Source organism: Chinchilla lanigera, unplaced genomic scaffold (genome assembly GCF_000276665.1).
Source record: "Chinchilla lanigera isolate Chin_1 unplaced genomic scaffold, ChiLan1.0 scaffold00016, whole genome shotgun sequence".
Classification (NCBI taxonomy): Eukaryota; Metazoa; Chordata; class Mammalia; order Rodentia; family Chinchillidae; genus Chinchilla; species Chinchilla lanigera.
The window spans coordinates 19689714-19711434 of record NW_004955417.1 but is presented as its reverse complement, the minus strand read 5'-3'; the positions used below and the strand labels follow the sequence as shown (position 1 = coordinate 19711434).

General features: G+C 30.9%; 1 protein-coding gene across 1 annotated transcript in view; it reads left to right on the top strand.

Annotated features, from left to right (window-relative positions):
* Positions 1–21721, top strand: part of Csmd3 (CUB and Sushi multiple domains 3) — a 1085099-nt gene that overhangs the window by 414356 nt on the left and 649022 nt on the right. The window contains exon 8 of the mRNA XM_005381888.2: positions 19270–19347. Coding sequence (XP_005381945.1) covers positions 19270–19347 — 78 coding nt within the window. The remainder of the gene's footprint in view (positions 1–19269; positions 19348–21721) is intronic.

The window sequence follows — 21721 nt, the reverse complement described above, 5'->3', positions numbered from 1 at the left end:
GTAACTTGCATGACTGGCAGTCCCATACCCACTTTAATCCTTTCACTTCGCTTAAGAATTTATTTCAGTTTGTCAAGCACACCATTTTTTTCTCTACCTCTAGCCATTCTCATAAGCTATTTATTCTTTATTTCAAAATGGTCATTATAATTCCCTGTTCAGGATTAAATTGTTCCCTCTGAAAGATTAGATCTTCTTTTAAAGAACCTACCAATATAACCTGCACTTTTCTTGGCTTGTAATTACTAGAACCAGGATTTTTCCAGTACGTTTTGTGTCCTCTGAGGATGTTAGAGAGGTAGGGAAGAAGGGATCATTCATGTGCATTCACAGTGTCTAGTACAGTTTCTGTCCCATAGACATATGTAGAAAATATCTGTGAAAATGAAGAAGAAATATTCACAAATATAACTGCTGGAAAACCCAATCACAATACTGAAGGTTTGAAATAATCTTCTTTAGTATAATGAAATGTTTATACATTTCAGTATTAAAGATAACTGTATTTTGTCATGGCTTACCAGTGTATTTTTAAACAGCTTTTCAAAGGCAAAAATATGCTCATGAATTCACAGTAATTATTGCTTTTATTATATTATCTCTTAAAAACTTGAAACATGAAACAACATAAATCAATTGCTTACAGTGTTTTGCTTCTACAAAATAAAAGAAAATTTATAATTAAACACAAATTATCATCAATACATTTCATATTTACAAATACTGATGTAATATATTTTATTTTGCTGAAGTTAATTACCCTCTAAACCATAAATATGAAAGATTATGATTATATTTCCTCCTTTGATATCTGCAATCCATGCAGTTTTGCACTGTGTGATCATTTAGTATTTTTGCCTTTTTTTCTAATCATATTGCATTTAAACTTTCATTTTTATAATGTCTTTGGATTATTACTAGTTCTTAATTTATCTATTTTCATTAACCTTAGGCAATTTCATTGTCTATATTTAACATCGTTACAAACAGAATAAATAGGGAAACAAATTGCATACCAAATTTGGTACTTTATACCTGTGTGTGGGTTTGCTCAGGCCTCTTTTAATTCATGATAAATTAAGCCTTAATTCACTGTATATTATTATATAAAATTATAAAATTAATAGGTAAAATTTAAGAATTTCTTTCTTTATAAAATTAATTTTATAAAATGAATTTCATAAAATGAATTTCTTTCTCTGTAAAATTAATAGATAACCTTTAAAACTTGGGATATTTACAGTGTTTTTTACAGTTTTCTATAGGATATTTTTTATTTATTTATTTATTTTTATTTTAAAGATAAAAGGAGGGAAACATTAACAGACATACAACATTTTACAACATATCACAAGCACAATACAGACAATACAGAGTTCCAAACAAAGTGGTAGGGAATTAACAATGGTGGTTGTATTACATATTGATATCTTCAAAGTGGCTTCTCATGAAAACAGATATAGACATGCAATACTGGTCAACCAAAGACTCATTGACAGTTTCTTTCAGCATAGAAATAGAAGACAGAAGAACAACCATGTTAACTATCCTGTATATACATACATACAAAATTTCTCCTTCTTTCCCTTCTCTTTTCCCACATCCCAGAAGCCCTTTACTCTTTAGTGGTTTCCTATCATTTCACAGTGTCTATCATACCTCTGAGTTTCTATAGGATATTATTCCAATTAATTGCCCTATTGTACTGTGTTTTTAAAATCAGTAATTCCATTTAAACTATCTTCTTAAAATAAAATTGTCATTTTCTCCTTATTCTCAACTATTGAAAACCACTTCCAGTTCTTTCCATTTGAATAGATTATTTGGATATTGTAATAAAAAGAAGCAAAAGAAAAAGAATACTATAAAACTTTCTTTAGACGTTCTTGAAATTATGAATTGACAGCATGCACACTTTTCTATATTAATATCTATAGTCCTCAGAATGAGTATTTGGTTTTCATCGCATGGACTTTAGCACAGTTTTGCCACCTACTATGCATGACAGCTTGTGCAGGTCACATGACCTGAACTCAATCTCATAGTCGAGCTCACAAACTCAATCCCGTTTTAGAGCTCCATTTCCAAATCTGGAATATCATAGTGTTACAGTAAGGATATTAGTAGGATTAAACATGATATGGGAGGAACGTTGAAAATCTCAAGTATTTTCTCTGCATAGATGTATAGCTGTACACTATCAACACTGAGTTTTGTAGTCATAAACTAGGGTGAGTCTGAGGTTTTCCTCTGTTAACTTTATGACCTGAACAGGTAAGTTTAGTATTCCAGCCACAACCACGAAACTGGCAATAGCTGCTTCATAGGCCCCCAGGTAAAATAATTAACACGCTTGTGGATGTGGTGTTCAACACATATGCATCAACCTGTGCCAAAGAATTACCCATCTTACTAAAAAAGAATAATTAAAAAAATAAAAAAAGCATAATTAAAATGTATACTAAGAAACAGAGTTGTAACAATAATTGTCCGATGGCATTGATAAACAGTGGTGAGACTGACTATCTCTGAATAGGAAAGTCATGAAAGCTGCACAGAGAAAACTTGGCCTAATTCTTTAGGGATGAGTAAAAGGTTGAAAGCAGTAAGTTATGTTTTGATCACTCACAGCCATACAAAACATTTTGCAGGATATTTTTGCTGGGTAGAAAATTGAAGTTATAGCAAAATAAGTAGTGGAGATGTTCAAATATTCTTAAAGGTAGAATTACATGAATGTTAATACATTTTTAGAAGCTCGATTTTTTTCATTCAAAAATATTCAGCTGCTTAAAATTAGATAAAAATACAGTAATATGGTAAAATTCATCAGAATTGTTGACTATCACATCTCATTTGAAATTATGTCCTAATATTTACTTAAAATATATTTTACATAATTCCTAAACATAGTCCAATGTAATAGCTCTAACCAATTCAACCTCAAAGTTAACTTAAAATATAAGAATTTAGGTAGCAATAAAGTTAAAATGTAATCAGTAAAATGTCTTGCATTTCTGGAATCCTCTTTTAGGATTAGATAGGATCAGTCAAGTCATTTATTAGAACATCGTTTGATGTTGTGGCAAAGACTGTATAAAGACCCCTCCTTTCTACTTCTAGTCTAAGGTTCATTCATTCTTTCATTCATTCATGATTTGTTTAGGTTCTAACATATGGAAAGCTTTGTAATATGTCTTGTTAAAGATTAAAGTAGCACTAAATATAAGAATAAGTGGACATTCTTCCTTGAGAAGATATTAGTTATTCCTTTTAAAAATAACAATTTATGTTTTATTTCACAGTAATTTATTTTGACATTGCTTTTCTTAGAGTTGTACTGGAAAACTTTTCTACTATTCTTTTCAAAATGTAGGCAATTTCTGTTGTTTAATGAATATATAGATATATTCTTGTATGGATAGTATCATACATAATAATTATTAATTATTTTTTCTTCTATTTCCCAGGGGAAATTTAAGTAGATAATTATAACATCTTGTGGAGTCAAATATGTGTTATAAGGTTTTCCAGATATTACTAATGTTTGTTTTGACATATTGTAGTCTATTTTTTCACAGTATGCTTGAAACTAATATTTATATCAGTAGGATTTTAGTTTGGTTAGCAGTGCATCATGAGATTATGTTTAACTGTGATTGAATATGATGTAGACATATTTCCCTCAAAACTAGAACTCAAACCAAAATCTACTTTAATCATCAGTTTTAAGTAAGAAGTAAATTACTATTTTCAGCTTTAAGAAAATAATGATTATTTCAGCATAAAATGACTCATTTACAGTCAGCAGTTTTATTCCAAACACAAGCAAGAACTTTTCTTTATATCATAATTTATGTTTTTTCAACTAAACTTATCTGAACATTTGTAAGTTTCAACAAAAATGAGAAACAGAGGACTATTAAACTATATACTCACACTGAAGTGCCAGTTTATTTCTGAAGTAAAGATCCCATTATTTGAAATTATACAAGTTGAATACTGTAATAGAGCAGAAAATTCAACTGAGAGGCATATTTCTTAAGTACCTACTATGTGCCCACCACTAGGTTATACAGTCACATGTCAAATGTATTTTAAATATTTTCAAGTGTTTCAAGAAACTGATACTGCTTTCAAGAATTCTATTAATTACTTTTGTTGAGCAGAAAGTTGTAAATCCAAGGCACACTGTCTCAGTCTTGTTTTGTTTTAGTCTTCATAATCCTTGTTACACTGGGGAAATTAATTTATGGGGCATTACTTAAATATATTTTGGTGGACACTGATATATGCTCCTCAAGTAACCAGTTATTCAGAGTTCATAAACTATTTTATCTCCTGCTGAACATGTGATGAATTCACAATACTAGACATTGTCTGTTCTTATGATTAAATTTGTAGGTACAAGACTACGGAGAAAAGTTTCTGGTCTATTGAAAGAGGAAGAATTATCCAGAATGAGTATGTTATGTGGGAAAGAATGAGCTATACCTTTTGTCCAGTGTGCAGCCTGTTCTTATATATAAGGGAGATCAAACGTGTCCTCTGCTATACGTTGTAGAAATAAAGTCTATGCAACCACAGGAAAATACAACGCAGCTTATTGTAAACAAAATTGTTCTAACATTCAGTTTTGTTTACATAGAAATTGTGTGCTTCCGGAAAGCCATGAATTTCTAACTCAGTAGTAAGACCTTGAAGCAGGTTGATGGACAGACAAAATAGTTATTCCTAACATATTTTTAAACATCCAAGAATGCCTGCATACTGTAACCGTTCTTGTCCCCTCTACTCTTAAAATTTCGGATTCTAACTGGAAATAATGCATATTAGTTAAGGTATTTCTCCTCACCTCAAATTTTCTTTTGGTATTTGAGATGACGGTATGAATACTTGATTTTATAAATCACATAAAAACAAGTGTAGAAATGACTTTTGTTGCCAGCAGTGAATTTAGAGATCAGCTGTATATTTGTCTTAGCTAATGTGAATTCAACCAATGCACATTTTCCTCCGTGCCCCATGCGTATATCTATGCCTTAAATTCCAAAACTTTCCATTTAGGCATTCAATCCTAGCTTGTTTTTTAGACAGAAATATCCCTAAGGCAGTATTCTTCTTTTATTCACTGTCATATCTTACAGTTGATTTATTTATTTTGTCTTCTTTTCATTTTTGTTCTTTTTCTTTCTTCCTTTTCTTTCTCTGAGGTTTTGTTTTTCTCATTCTCTGTTTCCTTCATTGTCTGTCTTTCCTTTCTTTCTTCTTCCCTTTTTAGCACCAGGTTTTGAATAGACAGTAGTGAAAAAAGCTGAGCAAACTTCGCTGCATTGAGCTTACATTCAGTAGGGGACAAAAGCCGCCAAATAGTTACACAATTATCGAATGGTTATAAAAACTATAAAGAATATGGAAACAGACCGTGTGATATACAGCGGTTACCTTACTTTGGATTCTCACGAAAGACCTCAGAAGAGTTGAATTTCAGACTGAATCCTGATTTATACTTTAAAATTTTACAGGAATGAATTAGGAGTGCTCTTAGAAGGAGGCTTTGCCAGGCTGAGGATGTAGCCTGTGGAGAAAATATACCAAACAGACATCCAATTGCTAATGAAGGAAGTCTCATTTTCCTGAATTTCAGTAGAATGGAACACAGAGAGAGGAATAGAAAATTTGGCTAAATGATCTTAGAAAAGAACTTTATTCTAGTCTAAGATATGGGGAGACTTTGTCATGGAAAATTTGTTATCTAATATAAATAAGTAAATGTAACAAGAGAAGGAATTTTCAATAAATAGGGGCAGGCAGACAAATTAGTTAAGTATACAGCAGTATAGCTCATACCAGCAGAGACTTGACATATACACCTTGAAACTACGAGTCTCAATCTTGCGTGTAGACATGAAGCAGCAGCATTGTTCAAATGCGGGATGAGAGCTAGAGTGGGAACCAAGATTCCACAGTTCTAACAAGTTCCGAGATTATGTGGATAGACTGATGTAGATGAGATTATCACTGAGATTATGTGGATAGACTGATGTAGATGAGATTATCACTGAGGGACAGCCGCAGTTATCAAATAGTCCTCACCCTGTGTATTTCTCAAGAGAGCTTGTTTGCCACTAGAATAAGAATACTGTTGATGAACTATCTCAGATAATGCTGCAAAAGCTCACCTTATCTGCTACAGGACTAACCCTAATGAAAAGTTCAAGAATGGGGACATATTTTAGGGCAGATAAATTTCTTGGATCAGCCTTAATGATGATAAACTTTCTTATATTCATTATGATTTTACAGGAAGAATCAATGGGTGAATGATGAAATACACGTTGTCAAATTTTGGCTCATAATTTTAAGTTTTACTCTAAATTCTGCACCCTGAGATGAGTATTATTTTTTAATGCATTGGCCATTAATTAAAAAAAATATATTTCAAATTCTTGAAAGATTACCTGATAGATAAAAGCAAATGATGGTGATAGAAGCATACTAAAATTGATTGCCAAATAAGTATTCTCATGACTAAATATTTAATCATTATCTTTTAAATTGATATGAATGGTAAAAACTTTAAATCAATGTTTACTTTAATTCCCTGGATCTTCTTTATGAGACTAACTGATGTTATGATTTTCATAGCTTCCCTCAAATATAAATAATTCATGGGAGAATTTAAAACATTGAAAACTATCCGGTTCAATATGATTTCCATATGGTAGTTTCATTTAATTACTCATTTTGGGTGTGAGAAGTGTGACATTGATAAAGTATATACCTGTAACAGGTAGTTCTTGATGTCGGGGTTATTACATGTAAACACTGACTATGTGTGTTGCATACTTTATCAATATTCGGTCATTTTTCTTCAATTTTCTTTTTCTGTTATCTTTAAGTTTCTCTATTTATATTATTTTGTGGAAAACTGTGTTTAAGTATTGGTATTTGTAGCAACTTAAAAATCCATATCCAGAAGTGTATCGATTTATTGTCTTAATACCAATTTACTTATTTCTTATCATTTTCATTTTCTATTCCATTAGTTTATTTTATCACATTTGTGAAAATATCAAAACAACGTTATTCATAACAGTAAATATATTTTTATATTACTAATGCTTTTATATATTGCTGACTAAATTGCTTTTCTGGGAGAAGAGAAAAATGTTATAAGTTACTTGTTCACAGGTTTATACTACATTTTAAACAGTATTAGACAAAGATTCTCTGCCTAGGGATGTGTATGATATTAAGTAATGAAATATTATTTTATTCACAAATGACCTCCACAAGTAACCATTTTAACATTTTTATCCAATGCTATCCCTCAAACCATGCTTTTAATTTAGTTCCTTGCAGACATGCTGAGATTTTAAGCTTCTGGGGATCCAAAGTTCTTGTTATTCTTTGAGCAGGTCTGTGAAGAAACTCACATCTTTGTGCATTAACTCCGTTGTCCTGTAACAGTGGTCTCATCTCTCAAGGTGATTTCTTCACATTTACAACCACATCACTGTTCTCACCAATATTCATAATATATAGCTCACAGCTTACTCTTTACTGTAGCCTAAGATTTCTCATTTTTTGGTAGAAAGAGTAAACGAGAAAAGATAATTACAATATGCATTGGACAATAGAAAAGGAGAGACGTAAGTTTCAAGATCAGAGATAAAAATGGATTTGCCTGTAGCTAATTTCCCCAAACTGTTACCAAGGCTTATTATTTTACCTGTGAACGTGATGGTCAAGTGAATGGGATGTGTAAGAGTTTTAAATCTTCTTCCTTTTAGAAATATTTTGAAGGGGATAGACTTTCTATTTGTGCTTGAAACTGGCGCCAAAGCAGACTCCTCTGCCTTTTGAGGAGAAGAAAATGGTCCTATGTTAAAGACATTTTTAACTTGTTCAAAATTATTTCAGGGCATTTTCACCCACTTTTGCAACAAGCTGCTTTTCTTGCATATAGTTTTCGAGAGCATATGGCTACCCTGCTGTGCACAGAGTGAAATCACACAATTAATCTTTACAATTTTAGGAAGAGCAGAACTTTCATGTATGGCAGAACAGCATGGTGTTAGGTTTGGGGTGCACTGCATAGGATATTTTTCTCTTCACAATTACATCATTTATCTTCCAAATCATGGACTATTGCTTTTTAGTGTTGATGCTTGATCTTTCTTTACAATTTTCTTAAAATGACATTTCTTCATAATACTAAATGATGGTAAAGTGTTGAGGATTTCAAAATTGGCTTTTAGGTGGACTCTGGAGAGTTGAGAAATTTTTCATTGAGTAGGCTCACTTTAAGAAAGAAAAACTCCAATTCTCCTGAACTTTTCCATTCAAAAGAAATGTAGCCGAAGATAATGTTAATAAAAGAATTGATGATGAACTGAATTTCATATAGCAACTGAAATTTGCTACACTTTATTTCATTCATATCTTCATACCTTTAAGATATAGTACCATAATGTGATGGTTCAAACCATGACATTATATGTGACACTATAGGGAAATATTCTATGTCTTTCTTCTCTATGAAATTTAGTTTGTGAAGTTTCTAAATTAAATATTTAAGTGAAATATACTTAAATCAGATATTGATTATACGTACAATTGTACATTACCCTTGAATTAAAAAGTATAAATGAGCATAAGGTACACTAATCCCATGTATTTCTAGTTCTCTAGGATATACAATTGAGACTTGTTACTGAATGAACAACTACCATCCATAATTAGGTGGTGGCATAGATGCTGGCATTGCAGTGTCAGAGTCGACTTGAGGAAAATAATACATTAGTGTATGTAAGACCTTGGTAAACCACCTGGTCCTTCTCCATTCCCATCTCTGTAGAAATGGAAGAAACAATTTCACACGAATATTTTATAAATTTTATAAGTAGGCCTATGCTACTTGCTACCCAAGCTACAAATAAATGGTAGTACTCCTGCTAAAACCTTTAGAAGAAAATATCATATAATTATATACAAATCTCTTCAGTTTTTTAGGGACCAAGTATCTATAAAGATTATATGTATATATTTATATGTCAGTATAAATATATATTCATAATATATCAATATCTGATTTAATATATCTGGTTAATATATAAATACAAATACATTTAAATATAAATATATTTATAGTATATTGTGAATATAAATCAGATGTTGATTTATATTTATTATATAAATATAAATATATCTTTTGTATGGTATAATATTTATATACAAAAACATTAATAGTGCATTGGAAACTATGTCATCACTATATATTGTATTTTTTTATAGTATATATACAGTTTGATTTACTACTATTCTTATTGTTCTCATATATATTGTATCAAAATTATGTGTAACATAAATTCATTTCAAGCTTATGTTATGTTTATATTTCTTTTTTGCCAATTTTTCCCTTAGTTCATTACAGCCTATTTATTAAACATCCTTTTTATCTACTCTCTCTTTGTAAATTTTCTGTGGTTCTTGGGAAAATAATTGCTAAAAGGTAGTGTGCAATTGCTTCATCTAGTTCTTTAAAACTTTTCCTAAAAAATAAATGAACATCAAATGGTAAGATGATAACAAACTGCTGTAATTCTATTGATACACTGCTTTATTAAGTGTGACAAATGTAGTAAAGAATGATACTCTGAATTTGGTGCCTCAAAATTATGTTTAATATCAAATATCTAATAATTTTCATGTACCAGTGATATGCCCATCAGAATCCACTTGAAAGCAGTGGAATTTTGTGCTAATTCAAGGAGTGTATTTATAAAAAGACTGTTTCTAAGTAAGTGAATGTAAAGAAACCACGAAGGAACATGATGTAACCTAGGGTAGTAACAGCTGGGAGGTCATGATTCCATCACAAACCAATGGAATAAAGGCCATAAAATGCGCAAAAACTCATTTGAATCAGGCTGACCTGAAAGGACTGCTGTATATCCTTTTAATTAAGGATCCTAGCCAATACTAATCAAAGGCATGGTGAGGGACCCTTTGGAAAAACAGTTTGATCTTACTTTCCTTCTTCCTTGCATATTCCTACTGGAATTCCCCAGAGAATAAAGTCTTTTGGAAGAGTCCAGTGTTTTGCAAAATTAAATACTGCTAAGACTTTGTTAAAGCAGTTTTTAATTTCAGTAGGTTTGGCATGTTTTCTGATACCCTGCTTTTCTGCTGGTACATTGCCACAATTTATGTAGCATGAATAGAAAGTATTTCATTCAACTTTCTGATTTTTTTTTTATTTTAAAGATAAAAGGAGGGAAACATTAACAGACATACAACATTTTACAACATATCACAAGCACATTACAGAAAATTCATTCAACTTTCTGAGCAGAGAAAGAAAAAATATTTGAATGGGCCCCAAAAGACAAACTCACATGTAAAGTATGCATTGGTTATGAGTGTTTCGCTTCCTGGAACAGCCATGAATTTAGCTGTACACCCCTACATTAAATAGACATCAGAGTTTACCTATGTTTTAAAGTAGAATCCAGCTACTGGTACAACGGTTTCTTCTGAGGATTTTGGATAAAATGTAACAACGAAAATAAAAAAGAGGAGAAAAAATGTTAGTTTTTCATCTCATTTTTCTGGGATTAGTAAATTTAAAATTATTCACCCCACTGATTAAATTTGTAGTGGAAGGATGTATTCCTCTACACATAATCAAAAGAGAGTGAGCAGCTGTGGGTAATATTATACAAACAGTTGCTCCCTTTTATTTTAAAAAGCAACATAATGGATAAGTAATGTTTAACATAGAGAGTAAAATAAATATATGAAAAATGCTACTTTAACATTAGTAAAAGAATATTAATGTTATCATTTTTATATTTTACAGTGAAATTGTTAGTAAAGATATTTCATGAGGACAGAAATTATAAAAATAACAAAAAAAATCTGTCTAAGAGAACATATCACACAAAAAAGAACCAAGAAAATGTATAAAGTAGTGGTTTTTAATATTTAACTCCAATACTAAAAAACCTTAAAAAGTTAGGTACCTTGAAGCTGTCAGAAATTAAGGATTAAGAATTTCATTAAATTAAAGTCTGAGCCAGTTCTAAAGTGTTAAAAGTATCTGTTATCCATACCAATGGAAAGTCTTTCCATATGGCGACTTTTATTATGCCAATTGTAAGGATCCCTGAAGAGAATATGAGAATCCCACATTTTTCATGTAGCCCTGACATTTTACAGCACGCCATAACTGTAGGACCTGCTATGCCAAGCCTTGCGGGTACATCTGCTGTAATCTAACAAGTGCTGTGAATTTCTGCATGCTTTTCATTTCTACGAAGGAATAAAATCCACATATTAATTTTAGAATCTTTATCAAACAATTGATGGTATGATCCTTCACCAAGATAGTCTGTCCACTGTTTCCTACATAAAAAGTAACAGTTAGCTCAACATATAAGTCGGGTGGATATTAACAAATGGTTTTTATAAAACATAATGTCTCCTTAACAAGCCCGTTGCTGTTCTGTTTCCCAAGTGGAATACTTTATACTTCATACTTGTAGTAAACCAGTTACAAGGATTTTGAATCCTGGTGGAACTTGTTTCAAGGTTTGAGGCTTTGTGTTTGTGGGATCTTGATTTGCAAAATGAAAAATGGGCCTGTTCTAGGAAGATGTTTAAATATATTGAAAATTTTCATATATTCATTTAATCTAATATGACTATATATTTTAAAGTATTTTTATACATTGCTACTAAGCTTGCTATTTTGGTCAGGGATCTGGGGATGTTTTTAATATTTGTGTAAAAAAGTAAAATTTAAAATAGTAATCTGAGGAAAGTAGATGATAATTTGAACATTATATTCATACGCAGTGAAAAACATACTAAATGGCTGAAAAAAATGTTAGTTTATTATACCACCAGTTATAACAGTCTTAAAACGGACTACTTACAATGTAACTGTTAATAAAAGTGGTACAAGTAACTAACATTATGAAACCCTTGCTAAACGCTAATTACAGAAATTAAGTACACTGGTAAACTTCACCCTATATTTTCCTTTGCTAATAATCAGACATCACAAACATTTTATTCTCACTTATTCTATATGCAAGAATAAGAGCTATCCACAAACTAGTATGTTGGTATGAATAGAATTTTAAGATTTCAAAAGCATATTAAGGTGTCAGAAGCATATTATTTATTTCTAGAGGTATTTAAAAAGGAAAATGTTATCACTTTAAGTAATTATAACACTTAAGTAAATATTAACACTTTAAGTAATTATAAAAATGAATATATAGCATGCTTTAATAAACTGAAGTAGTACCCCATTACTAAGAATTTGAAAATAGTTTGGATCTCACAAATCTATGTCCCTATAAAACTGTGTGTTTGTATTTTTAAACCTATTATGTTGCATCTGTAGTTTTTCATCTAATGGTGACCATTAGTACTTCTACATATGCAAGGTTTATGTTCATTTATTGTTAGCATGCTTTGAAACAAAGTAATTTTCACAATGATTGATGAACCACTGATAGTATGCTGCTGAATTTTCCAGTATACTTTTTCCTGTAAAATCCAGAAAAATCCCCGAATTGTGACGTATTTCTGATCACTTTTTTAAAAATGAGGCAGCAGAATATGTACAAAGCAAGTATTTTCTCTTAAATTTGTATTTTTAAGCCAATGGCAAACTTTGTGTGAATGATGGTAAAGAAGACACTGCAGGAATACAGTCTAACGTTTATGCCAGCATCTTATTCTAAAGGGTTAGATGGAAGACATAAGGAGTCAAAGCCCCACTGGGCTCCAAATAAGTCTTTTGATCAACAAATGCAGAATGTCCATGACCGAGACATGGAGTTACTATTCACCTTTTAATAAACAACAGAATGAAATCTGTCCTCTTAACATAGATAAATACTTTTATAACCTCTAAATCCTCTTTATCCCTATGCTAGAACTGATAATTCTGATTACAATGGGCTTTCCTTCTTTCTTTTGTTGAGATTCTAATTCTAGATAGTTAAGGCTAAACAAATTAATCTCTTAGAACTGAACAGAAAAGCTAACTTGTGTGTCTCATGTCATGGGACTGAAGGCAAATCTGCCAATTCCGAGTCCAGTGAGAGAAATGCAACAATTAATATACTTTATTTTAACTTTGCTTTAACCTATACTAAAACTCCTAGTCGGCCGTAGGCTGCGTATTTTAGCATCAGTGTAAATAAATCCACCATCAAAACTAAGATGTGTCTTATTTTCAAAATCAAATACTACAGTTATTTTCCATATGCAAAACATCAAGGAAAATATTAATATACATTTATTGAATAGAAAGAAATAGTTTTAATCAATGGAAAAAAAAAGCTAAGGATTACATATTCAGATGCCATATCAATTAATACAAAGCAAAGAGAGAAAATCATTTTACATTTGAATATCAATGTTAAGTGAAGCAGAAATAATTAAAAATATTAGTAAGATACAAAATATTTGCTTGTTCATGAGAATTTTTTTCTTTTCAAAAGAATTAACCATGATTGGACTGAATCTCAGATTTATAATATACACTTGCAGGATACTTTATTGTCAAAATAAATACTATAAACAAATAAATACTATAAACTTAAACTTAAAACGTTGTTATAAATACAACGTTACTGTTATAGTAGAATACAATCTTAAGAAAATGAGATGGGGTTCGGGATGCCCTGACAATATTACTCTTTTGAAGAGAGATCTACAAATTTGAAAATGACTGGTTCAAAATGTCTATTTGTTTCATTTTTAAAGATAAATGTTGTGAAAATTGTAAATTTTAATGACATACATATCCATTAAATAGAGCCATAAATTATGGATACACAACTTTTGAGATTGTATAGTGAAAACCCATCAGTTTTAAAATAAGGACATTGAAACGAGGAGATATTTCCTGACTTTAAACTATAGAAGTTGTAAGATAGAAGAATCACATAAGTTATCTTTTCCCGTCCTCCAACTCATGTTTGAATTTCCTTTATCAAATCAATATAATAATCAGTTTTACAACATGTCTGTCACCAACATTAACTCCAGTACTTCCCAATCTATTCCACCGCAGTAATATCACAAGTTCTCAATATATACTCAAAATCATTATCTCACATAAAAAATAAAGTCAAGTGTCACTTAGTTTATAAAAAATACCTGTTTGAACAAAATGAGGCTCTTAAGCATAGGTACACATGCATTGTTCATTTTTATAATATACTTCATTTAAATGACTTAAAATAACTGAGGAGCTGATTAACATTAACATTAGATGATGCCTAAGTAATATTCCATCAACTTCATTTTCTTTTCGTAAGTTCTTAAGTGCAATCTAGAATTTAGATTGTTTTGAGAATAACAGAACATTAATGGACCCTGCAAACTGCACAGTGATAAGGCACCATGGGGGATTGAACTTGTTCTAACGACTGTTACAGAAACAAAGTGATTTGCCCACCAAGCAGAAATGGACCTCATTGCTGACTTACTCCCTCTTTCTACCAGACCTTTCCCATGTTTACATTTTTCTACTATGCTAAAAAGGCTAAGTTAACCATAAAAGTAGCAGGAAAATTAATCATTGAAATTGTTTAGCATATGAAAACATAAGAAGTTAAAGATATTGATTTTATGTGTTTGACAATAGTCCTTACGTTTAGTGCTAAGTGTATTAGAGCATATGTAGATTTTCTATTTCTAAGAATAGGTTTACAAATGAAAATGCCTTAATCTGGCATTTCCATCCTTCCTTGCTCAAGAGTCATAAAGGAAATTCTTGGAAGAGAACATTCCTTGCTGAGTGACCCAGAACTAAAGCATTGTACATGATTGTTGATATCCATTTAAAAAAGTACAGCATGAGCAAAGTATTTTCCTCCCTTGAGCAGCTAACTGAACAGTGGAGAATTAGCCACAAAAAGCACATTACCTCAACCTCTTCTTGACCTATACAAAAGACCATAATGTGTTGTAGTTTTACATTTGACGCTAAAATTATGAATTTTATATGTTTTTATTGACATATATCATTGTTTAAATTTAGGCTTTTTAATTAGTTAAATGTGGTTGGTGGAAAAAAACACTCTTTTGATGACATGCTGACATTTACCGTACCTTTTATACATAGTGCAATTTACTTTGTAATGATGTACAGTGGTACCTCGGTTCACAAACTTAATTTGTTTCATGATTCTGGGAATGATGACCAAGGTTGGGACTGGCACCTTATGCGGGGTTTGCAAAGAGAGGCAAAATTTTGCCCAATGCTTCTGTTTTTGAACATGAACTGTTCATGAACTGAGGCGTTTTGTTCATGAACTGAGGCACTTCTGTATTAGATGTTAAATCTCTGGTGAATGGATTATAACAGGGTCTTGTGATTGTAATTTGCAATATTCATTATTTTTATTAAGACAAATATTCACTGTTTCATTAAAATGTTCTAAAGCATTTGTTTACTGTTTAACATTTTTTAAAAATTGTGTGAATTTAAAAAATTTATATCATTATTCATTTACACCTATTATATCCAAATAGTGATCATTTCCTGATCTTCATCTTTGCATTTTGCATCTGTATTATAGTTGTAGTTTTATTATTATTATTATTTGTGGTGCTGAAAGTTAAACCCAGCAGCTTCACATTGAGCTACTGTTTGGCCCTTTTCTATTTTATTGTTATTTTTCCATTTTGAGACAGTCTTGATAAAATGACCAGGCTGGTGTTCTGCCTCTGTTGTCAGTACAGACTGGTACCTTCACACCTGTTTTATAGTTTTTACTTTTAGCAGTGTAGATATTTTGAAATTTATAATAAATGCATATATGGATGCTTAAACAAGGAAAGAAAGAAGAAATCAAGTAATGTCCTTTTAGAACCAGGAAAGTACTTTACATACTTTGTCTGAAGTGGTTCAGTCTTGGCCAAAAGCAGTCACTTGTTTTTGTCTTCAGAAGTTGTCCCTTATTTCATAGAACCAGACAATCCAGTCTAGATGTAGGCATGCACATAAACATGCCCTATCCCTGCATCTATACTTCCTACCTCACACTTATAAGAGGTAATCAAAACACACAAAGAATTTTTAAATTAAAATTATAGTAAAAAATATTGCCATTAACCTTTCTCCAAATACTTTTCCTCACCTGAAACACACTTATTCTACTGTTATTGCCACCTTTGTGTGTGCGTGTGTGTCTGTGTGTGTGTGCGTGTGTGTGTATACTAGGGATTGAACCCAGGTCCATGGCACTGAGCTACATCCTCAACTCTTTCTATATTTTAATTTTAATTTTGAACAGGGTCTTGCTAAGTCCCTAAATAGCCCACTCTGGATTCAAATTTCCAGTCTCTGGCCTCATTCTCTCAGAGTGCTAGTATTATCTTGCCCATTCCTGAAGCAGTTCTAGACATCCTCTAGAAGTCTACACATGCCTTTAGGAAGCATGATAAAAAATGTAGTGAATACTCCTGCCTAGTACCATGCAATAGAAAAGTGGCCTCAGAAAACATGATTATAATCTATCCAAAAACATGTGATAATCTATCTTATTCACCAGATCTGGAACTCTGAGATTTCTCGCTCTTCCCCAAAGTCAAAATAGTCATGACAGATAAAAATTTTGAATCAGTTCATGGTGTAGGAACAGCTATGTTAGAGCAACTAAAACGCTGTTGAACAAGGACTTCCAGAACATCTTTAGAATGTGGCAAGAACAATGGGATAAGTGTGTTCCAAGCAAGTGACAGGGGGAGTTTTGGAGAAAATTAATGACAATGTGACTTAGTGTAGTACAATTATTCTACCTTTTCATTAATGCATGGTGATTCCATAGATTCATGGGTGTCCTTTTGGTAGATTTGCACATGCATGTGACATACTTTAATCACTCCCTCTTGTTACCTTCTTTATACCACGTGCCCCAGTTTCACATTGTTTGGGTGGGATGTCAATGTGTGAAAGGTGTTTTGATCATATTCATGTCCCCTACTATCTGCCCTTACACTGCTGCCTCAAAACGCTTCCCACAAAATTTGCACTTCTTCCCTTCCTTCCCTTCTAGTCCTGTAATAATTGGCCTTCTATTTTCCTCTCATCTCTTTTGATGTTAGAAAAATCACTTTAGGAAGAACAGGTGGCATTTGTCTTTTAGAGTACAGTTTATTTTGCTCAACATAATGATCTCCAGAAAATGGAGAGACATGGACATTATCATACTGTACTAAAACTCTAATATGAATGGTATTTTGTATCACACCTCACATATTAGTGCAGCATTATTTATGGCAGTGAACTCTTCAACCCATAGAATACTCCTATGCTATTGTCTTTTATTATTTATTGCATTTAAAATTTGAATTAAAACTACCATGAAATCTTCATTTAGAGTTTTTAAAAAGGCAAGGTGTACAATGTCGATAAAAAGGGAGGTAGATTCCTACTTCTGATTCTCATTTGGAATGGAAAAACTCCAGTTCTATGCACAAAATACTAAATGCAAAACTCCAGTTCTATGCACAAAATACTAAATGCAAAACACTTTCTGCTGAAAGTGTTTTGAGGCAGCAGGAAACTTCATAAGTGGTAGAACTAAGCTGAGGTCGTTGAACACTTCCCTAGAATTAAAGTTTAGGTCACCATGGGGGTGTGGACAGAGAATCACAAGAAGCAGCATTGCTTGAGCGAGTTGTCTTAACCCTTTCACTGCCAGCAAGTCACAGACAAATAATCTCAGAAACCATAAAGAGAACAGCAGTCCTCTTGTTCTAGCTTCTTATTTAAAGAGAAGAAACTAGAGTAAAAAGACAAATACTCATTGAAATCAAATAGCTAATAAATGCCAAGAATCAAGCACTGATCACATTCTAAAGATTTCCTTCTGTTAATTTATATAGTATTCATTAGTAGTTCTTTCTTACATATTCCAGTAGCCATCAAACCCTGTCTCTGTCTTCCTACCTTTGAAGGTATTATTAGTGTGCAAAAAAATCACTTTAACGAGTTTCTAAACCAATAATTTACCCATAATTTGAACTAATTTGGTAGAATTAATGCAAAGAGTATTTTAAACTACTGGTATCAAATAAAAATCATCTTTGTTTTCTGCATTTATAGAATGAAGAAAATCTACATGAGTAACATTGAAAGCCATTATCCTTTACTACAAACCTGATAAAAAGCAATATGCAAAATATTCTAATTTATAATGGTTTAAATTGAACATACAACTTGAATTAAGTAATGAATATTTGAACATCGAGTCAGATTCCATAAACTTTTTTTAATTAATGAGGTTTGAGTTAAGTATATACTTTTATTTCACCTGGTATGAATTAAATCATTAAATAATTTTAAAAGGTAGTCTTCTGAACTATTGTTATTTTTTAAAATTTATATTAATTATTATTAAATATTTACACAAAAATAAAGCTTTTTCTTTCTTCCAAATTACTTGAAAAATATTAACATATTTCATGTTTATAAAATCATTTTCAGACTACTCTATTGAATGTATATGTTTCAACTTTTCTTAGACTATTTACTTTTTTCTAATACAGTTCATAATGTAATATCTCACATGGTATGATATTGACATTCAACATCATAACATCAGAGTTTTGCCAGTACTCAGGTAGTAGTAAGATTCCAAAGAATTGTAATTCACTTTTAATGCACCCTGGATAGACATCAAAGTGTCTAAAACAATTATAATGAAAATTATCTTGTTTGCAGAAATATTAAAATGAACTTAATAAGTTTCCAAGTACATCATTTTTTTAAATGTTTCTGAATATTTCAAATGGACAATATTTTAGGCCATTTACTTTAGTTTAAAACCCTAGATCACTAAATTCTTCCCACAATTCCAAAGCCACAGTAATATTTATTTTTCTAGTGCAATTTATACCATAAAAATAATGAATTCATGTGGTTTATTATCAAGTATTAAAATTTTGGTTTTATATGAAAACTTGAACAGTCAAAAGTACTTATATGTTTTTTTTAGGTTTCTCCCTAAATAATGTATAAATATTTTGTACATTGATTAGTATTTTACTACTAGAAAATTATACTGTTTTTATTTATTTTTTTTATTTTCCTCTGGGTACCCTGTATCAGGCTTATGAAAGCCATTTCTTTAACTTGCATAATTCCATGCTAACAAAATTGGTTAACTTGAATTTCATTTCAAATTGTATTTCCTGATACATGTTTTTGTTTGTTTTCTTAACTAGTGAAAAAGGCCATAGATTTTAAATCTAGAGGATTTAAATTGTTTCCAGGGAAAGACAACAGCAACAAGGTTTCTATCTGTGAGTGTACTCCTTTTTCGTTACTTTCTCTAGTGCAAGAGTGAAGTTTGTGGTGTCTGTGTTGTTTGTGTGTGTTTTATCAAAATGTTTGTGCATTTACTAAATTAACTGTATTAATATCTATATAACGTGCATGATAATTATTCAGTGCTTTATTGCATTTAAATGTGTATTGAGTTAATGGATGAATATGTAATTTCCCAAGCATAGACTGGTTTTGCTAAAATTTACTCCATATTTCAGTATATAGACAGATTCTTTCATCTCTTGAGGAGATGACAAGTTCTGTAATTCTAGGATGTGAGGTAAAATAAGGTTTCTCAAACTGGTGGCTTCCTATAGGAATCCTTATTTTAGCACATCAAAGTTTTCACAGAAAACTATTTCTAAGGAACATTTTCTTTACAATATAGCAATTTTAAGAGAAAACATTTTAATTTTAAATTTATTCAAACACTAAGTATTTTGATAATTAATTAATAGATTAATAATTTTGTTCATGCTTTTAAATGCACACTTTTACTCACAAATTCATGGCTTTTTAGAACACCTGAGCTCCGTTTAATAATCTCAGATTATCGCTTCTAGGTCTATTGTCTCAAATCAAGTGTAATGTGTAATAATCACAGATTAGAAGAATATCAAATTGAAACACTTATTTTCAAGCACGAACTAATATTTTTCATGAAGTTAGCCATGTTTATCAAACAAATTACTAGTACTTTAGAAATGTCCTACCTCACTGTGCATATTCATGTCAGAGAATGGAAACAAGTCTGTTACCGTACAACACCTAATTCCTAAAAAAAAAAAAAAAAAAATGTGGCTAGCAATTGAGAGAAGTTATCGCAAAATATATATGCAATTATTACTTAGGAGTCAATAAAATACTTTTTAACTTTATTTTTCTTCAATTCCAAAACCTTTTTTTTTTTTTTTTTGGTTTTTCTCCGTTACCGGGAACCGAACTCACGAGCTTGCGCTTGCCAGGCAGGCGTTTTGCCGCTGAGCTAAATCCCCAGCCCGCCAAAACCCTTTATGCAATGTTATTATAACAATTTCTCTAATAAAAAATTAGTCATAATTTTTTAATGAGGATTTTACCTAGATATTTATTGACTTATGAACATAAGTAGTAAATTATTCAAATTATTCTCTCTTGATAATTTTCAAAAAAAATTTTTTGGTGCATCTATATTACCAAGAATGTTATGGTTTTAACTTTAAAATGAAGCTTTTACATTTTGTTACTTAACCATGAGAATAGTAAACTTCAACCACCAGACAATATGAAATTGTCAATCAAACGGAGTTATCCGTTTGGAGAGCACTTCATAGTTATTTTCAAAGTATTTAACTGAATAATAAGATTTTTTCTCATATTTGGTGAGGCTTAAATATACATTTTTAAGATTGATAGTTTTTAAGAAAATATCAATACTGAGGTATGATTCAGGCAAATTTTTTGATACGTATTGGAAAGAAATGCATAGATTTTGCAACAGAATTATGAATAGAAAAATATTGCCAGGTGAGATGACTCCAGCGGATCAAATTTCATCACATAAACATGAAATAAAAGTTAAAAGATTGCAGAACTAAATATTAAGCTTATGACACTCTAATATTTTGTCTGGCTCCTATAGTTATTTTGGAATTTTAATTAGGATCACAGGATATAAGAAGAGTTTAATTTTTTCTGATTTTTGTCTCTCAAACGTTATTTGAGATGCTCCAGGCTTCAAACGTTCAGATGTTCTGGGAAATTCAGTATATTTGTACTGAAATATTTAAGATTTATTTAGGCATTATTTGGTGTATGTGGATTTTTATACTTAGGAAAATATTGCCTAAGTGGAAATATATATTTCTTTGTTTTCATGAGCTTTAAAGGTGATTAAAGAGGAAATTTAGACCTGAAACTGCTACATCAGATGGTAAAAAACATTTGCTGTATAAAAGGTGTGAATAATTTACTTCATAATTTTATAGAAAGTTTTGGATATTCCATTGTATTTCATGTAAAAAATTAAAACTCTTTACTTTTTGGTTTTATTTTTGTACATAAATAATTGCTACATCAATGTAAAGAAAGTATTTATGGCAACTTGTTCAAGATTGAAAAACAGCAAACAATATCATTTTAAAATTTATTTTACTATAATTCATTTTTCAAGTACTGAATGACTAGGTTTACAACTAAATGGTCTCATGATTATAGGAGAGTGTTATATCACTGCAACTTTTATCATCACTTCGTATCTATCCTCAAATTAGCACTGGTTTTCATTTCTATATCATTTCTTGACACAGGACAAAATAATTGAAGAAAAGTTTTATCTAATATTCACTGTTTAAATTTAAAAAGTTATGT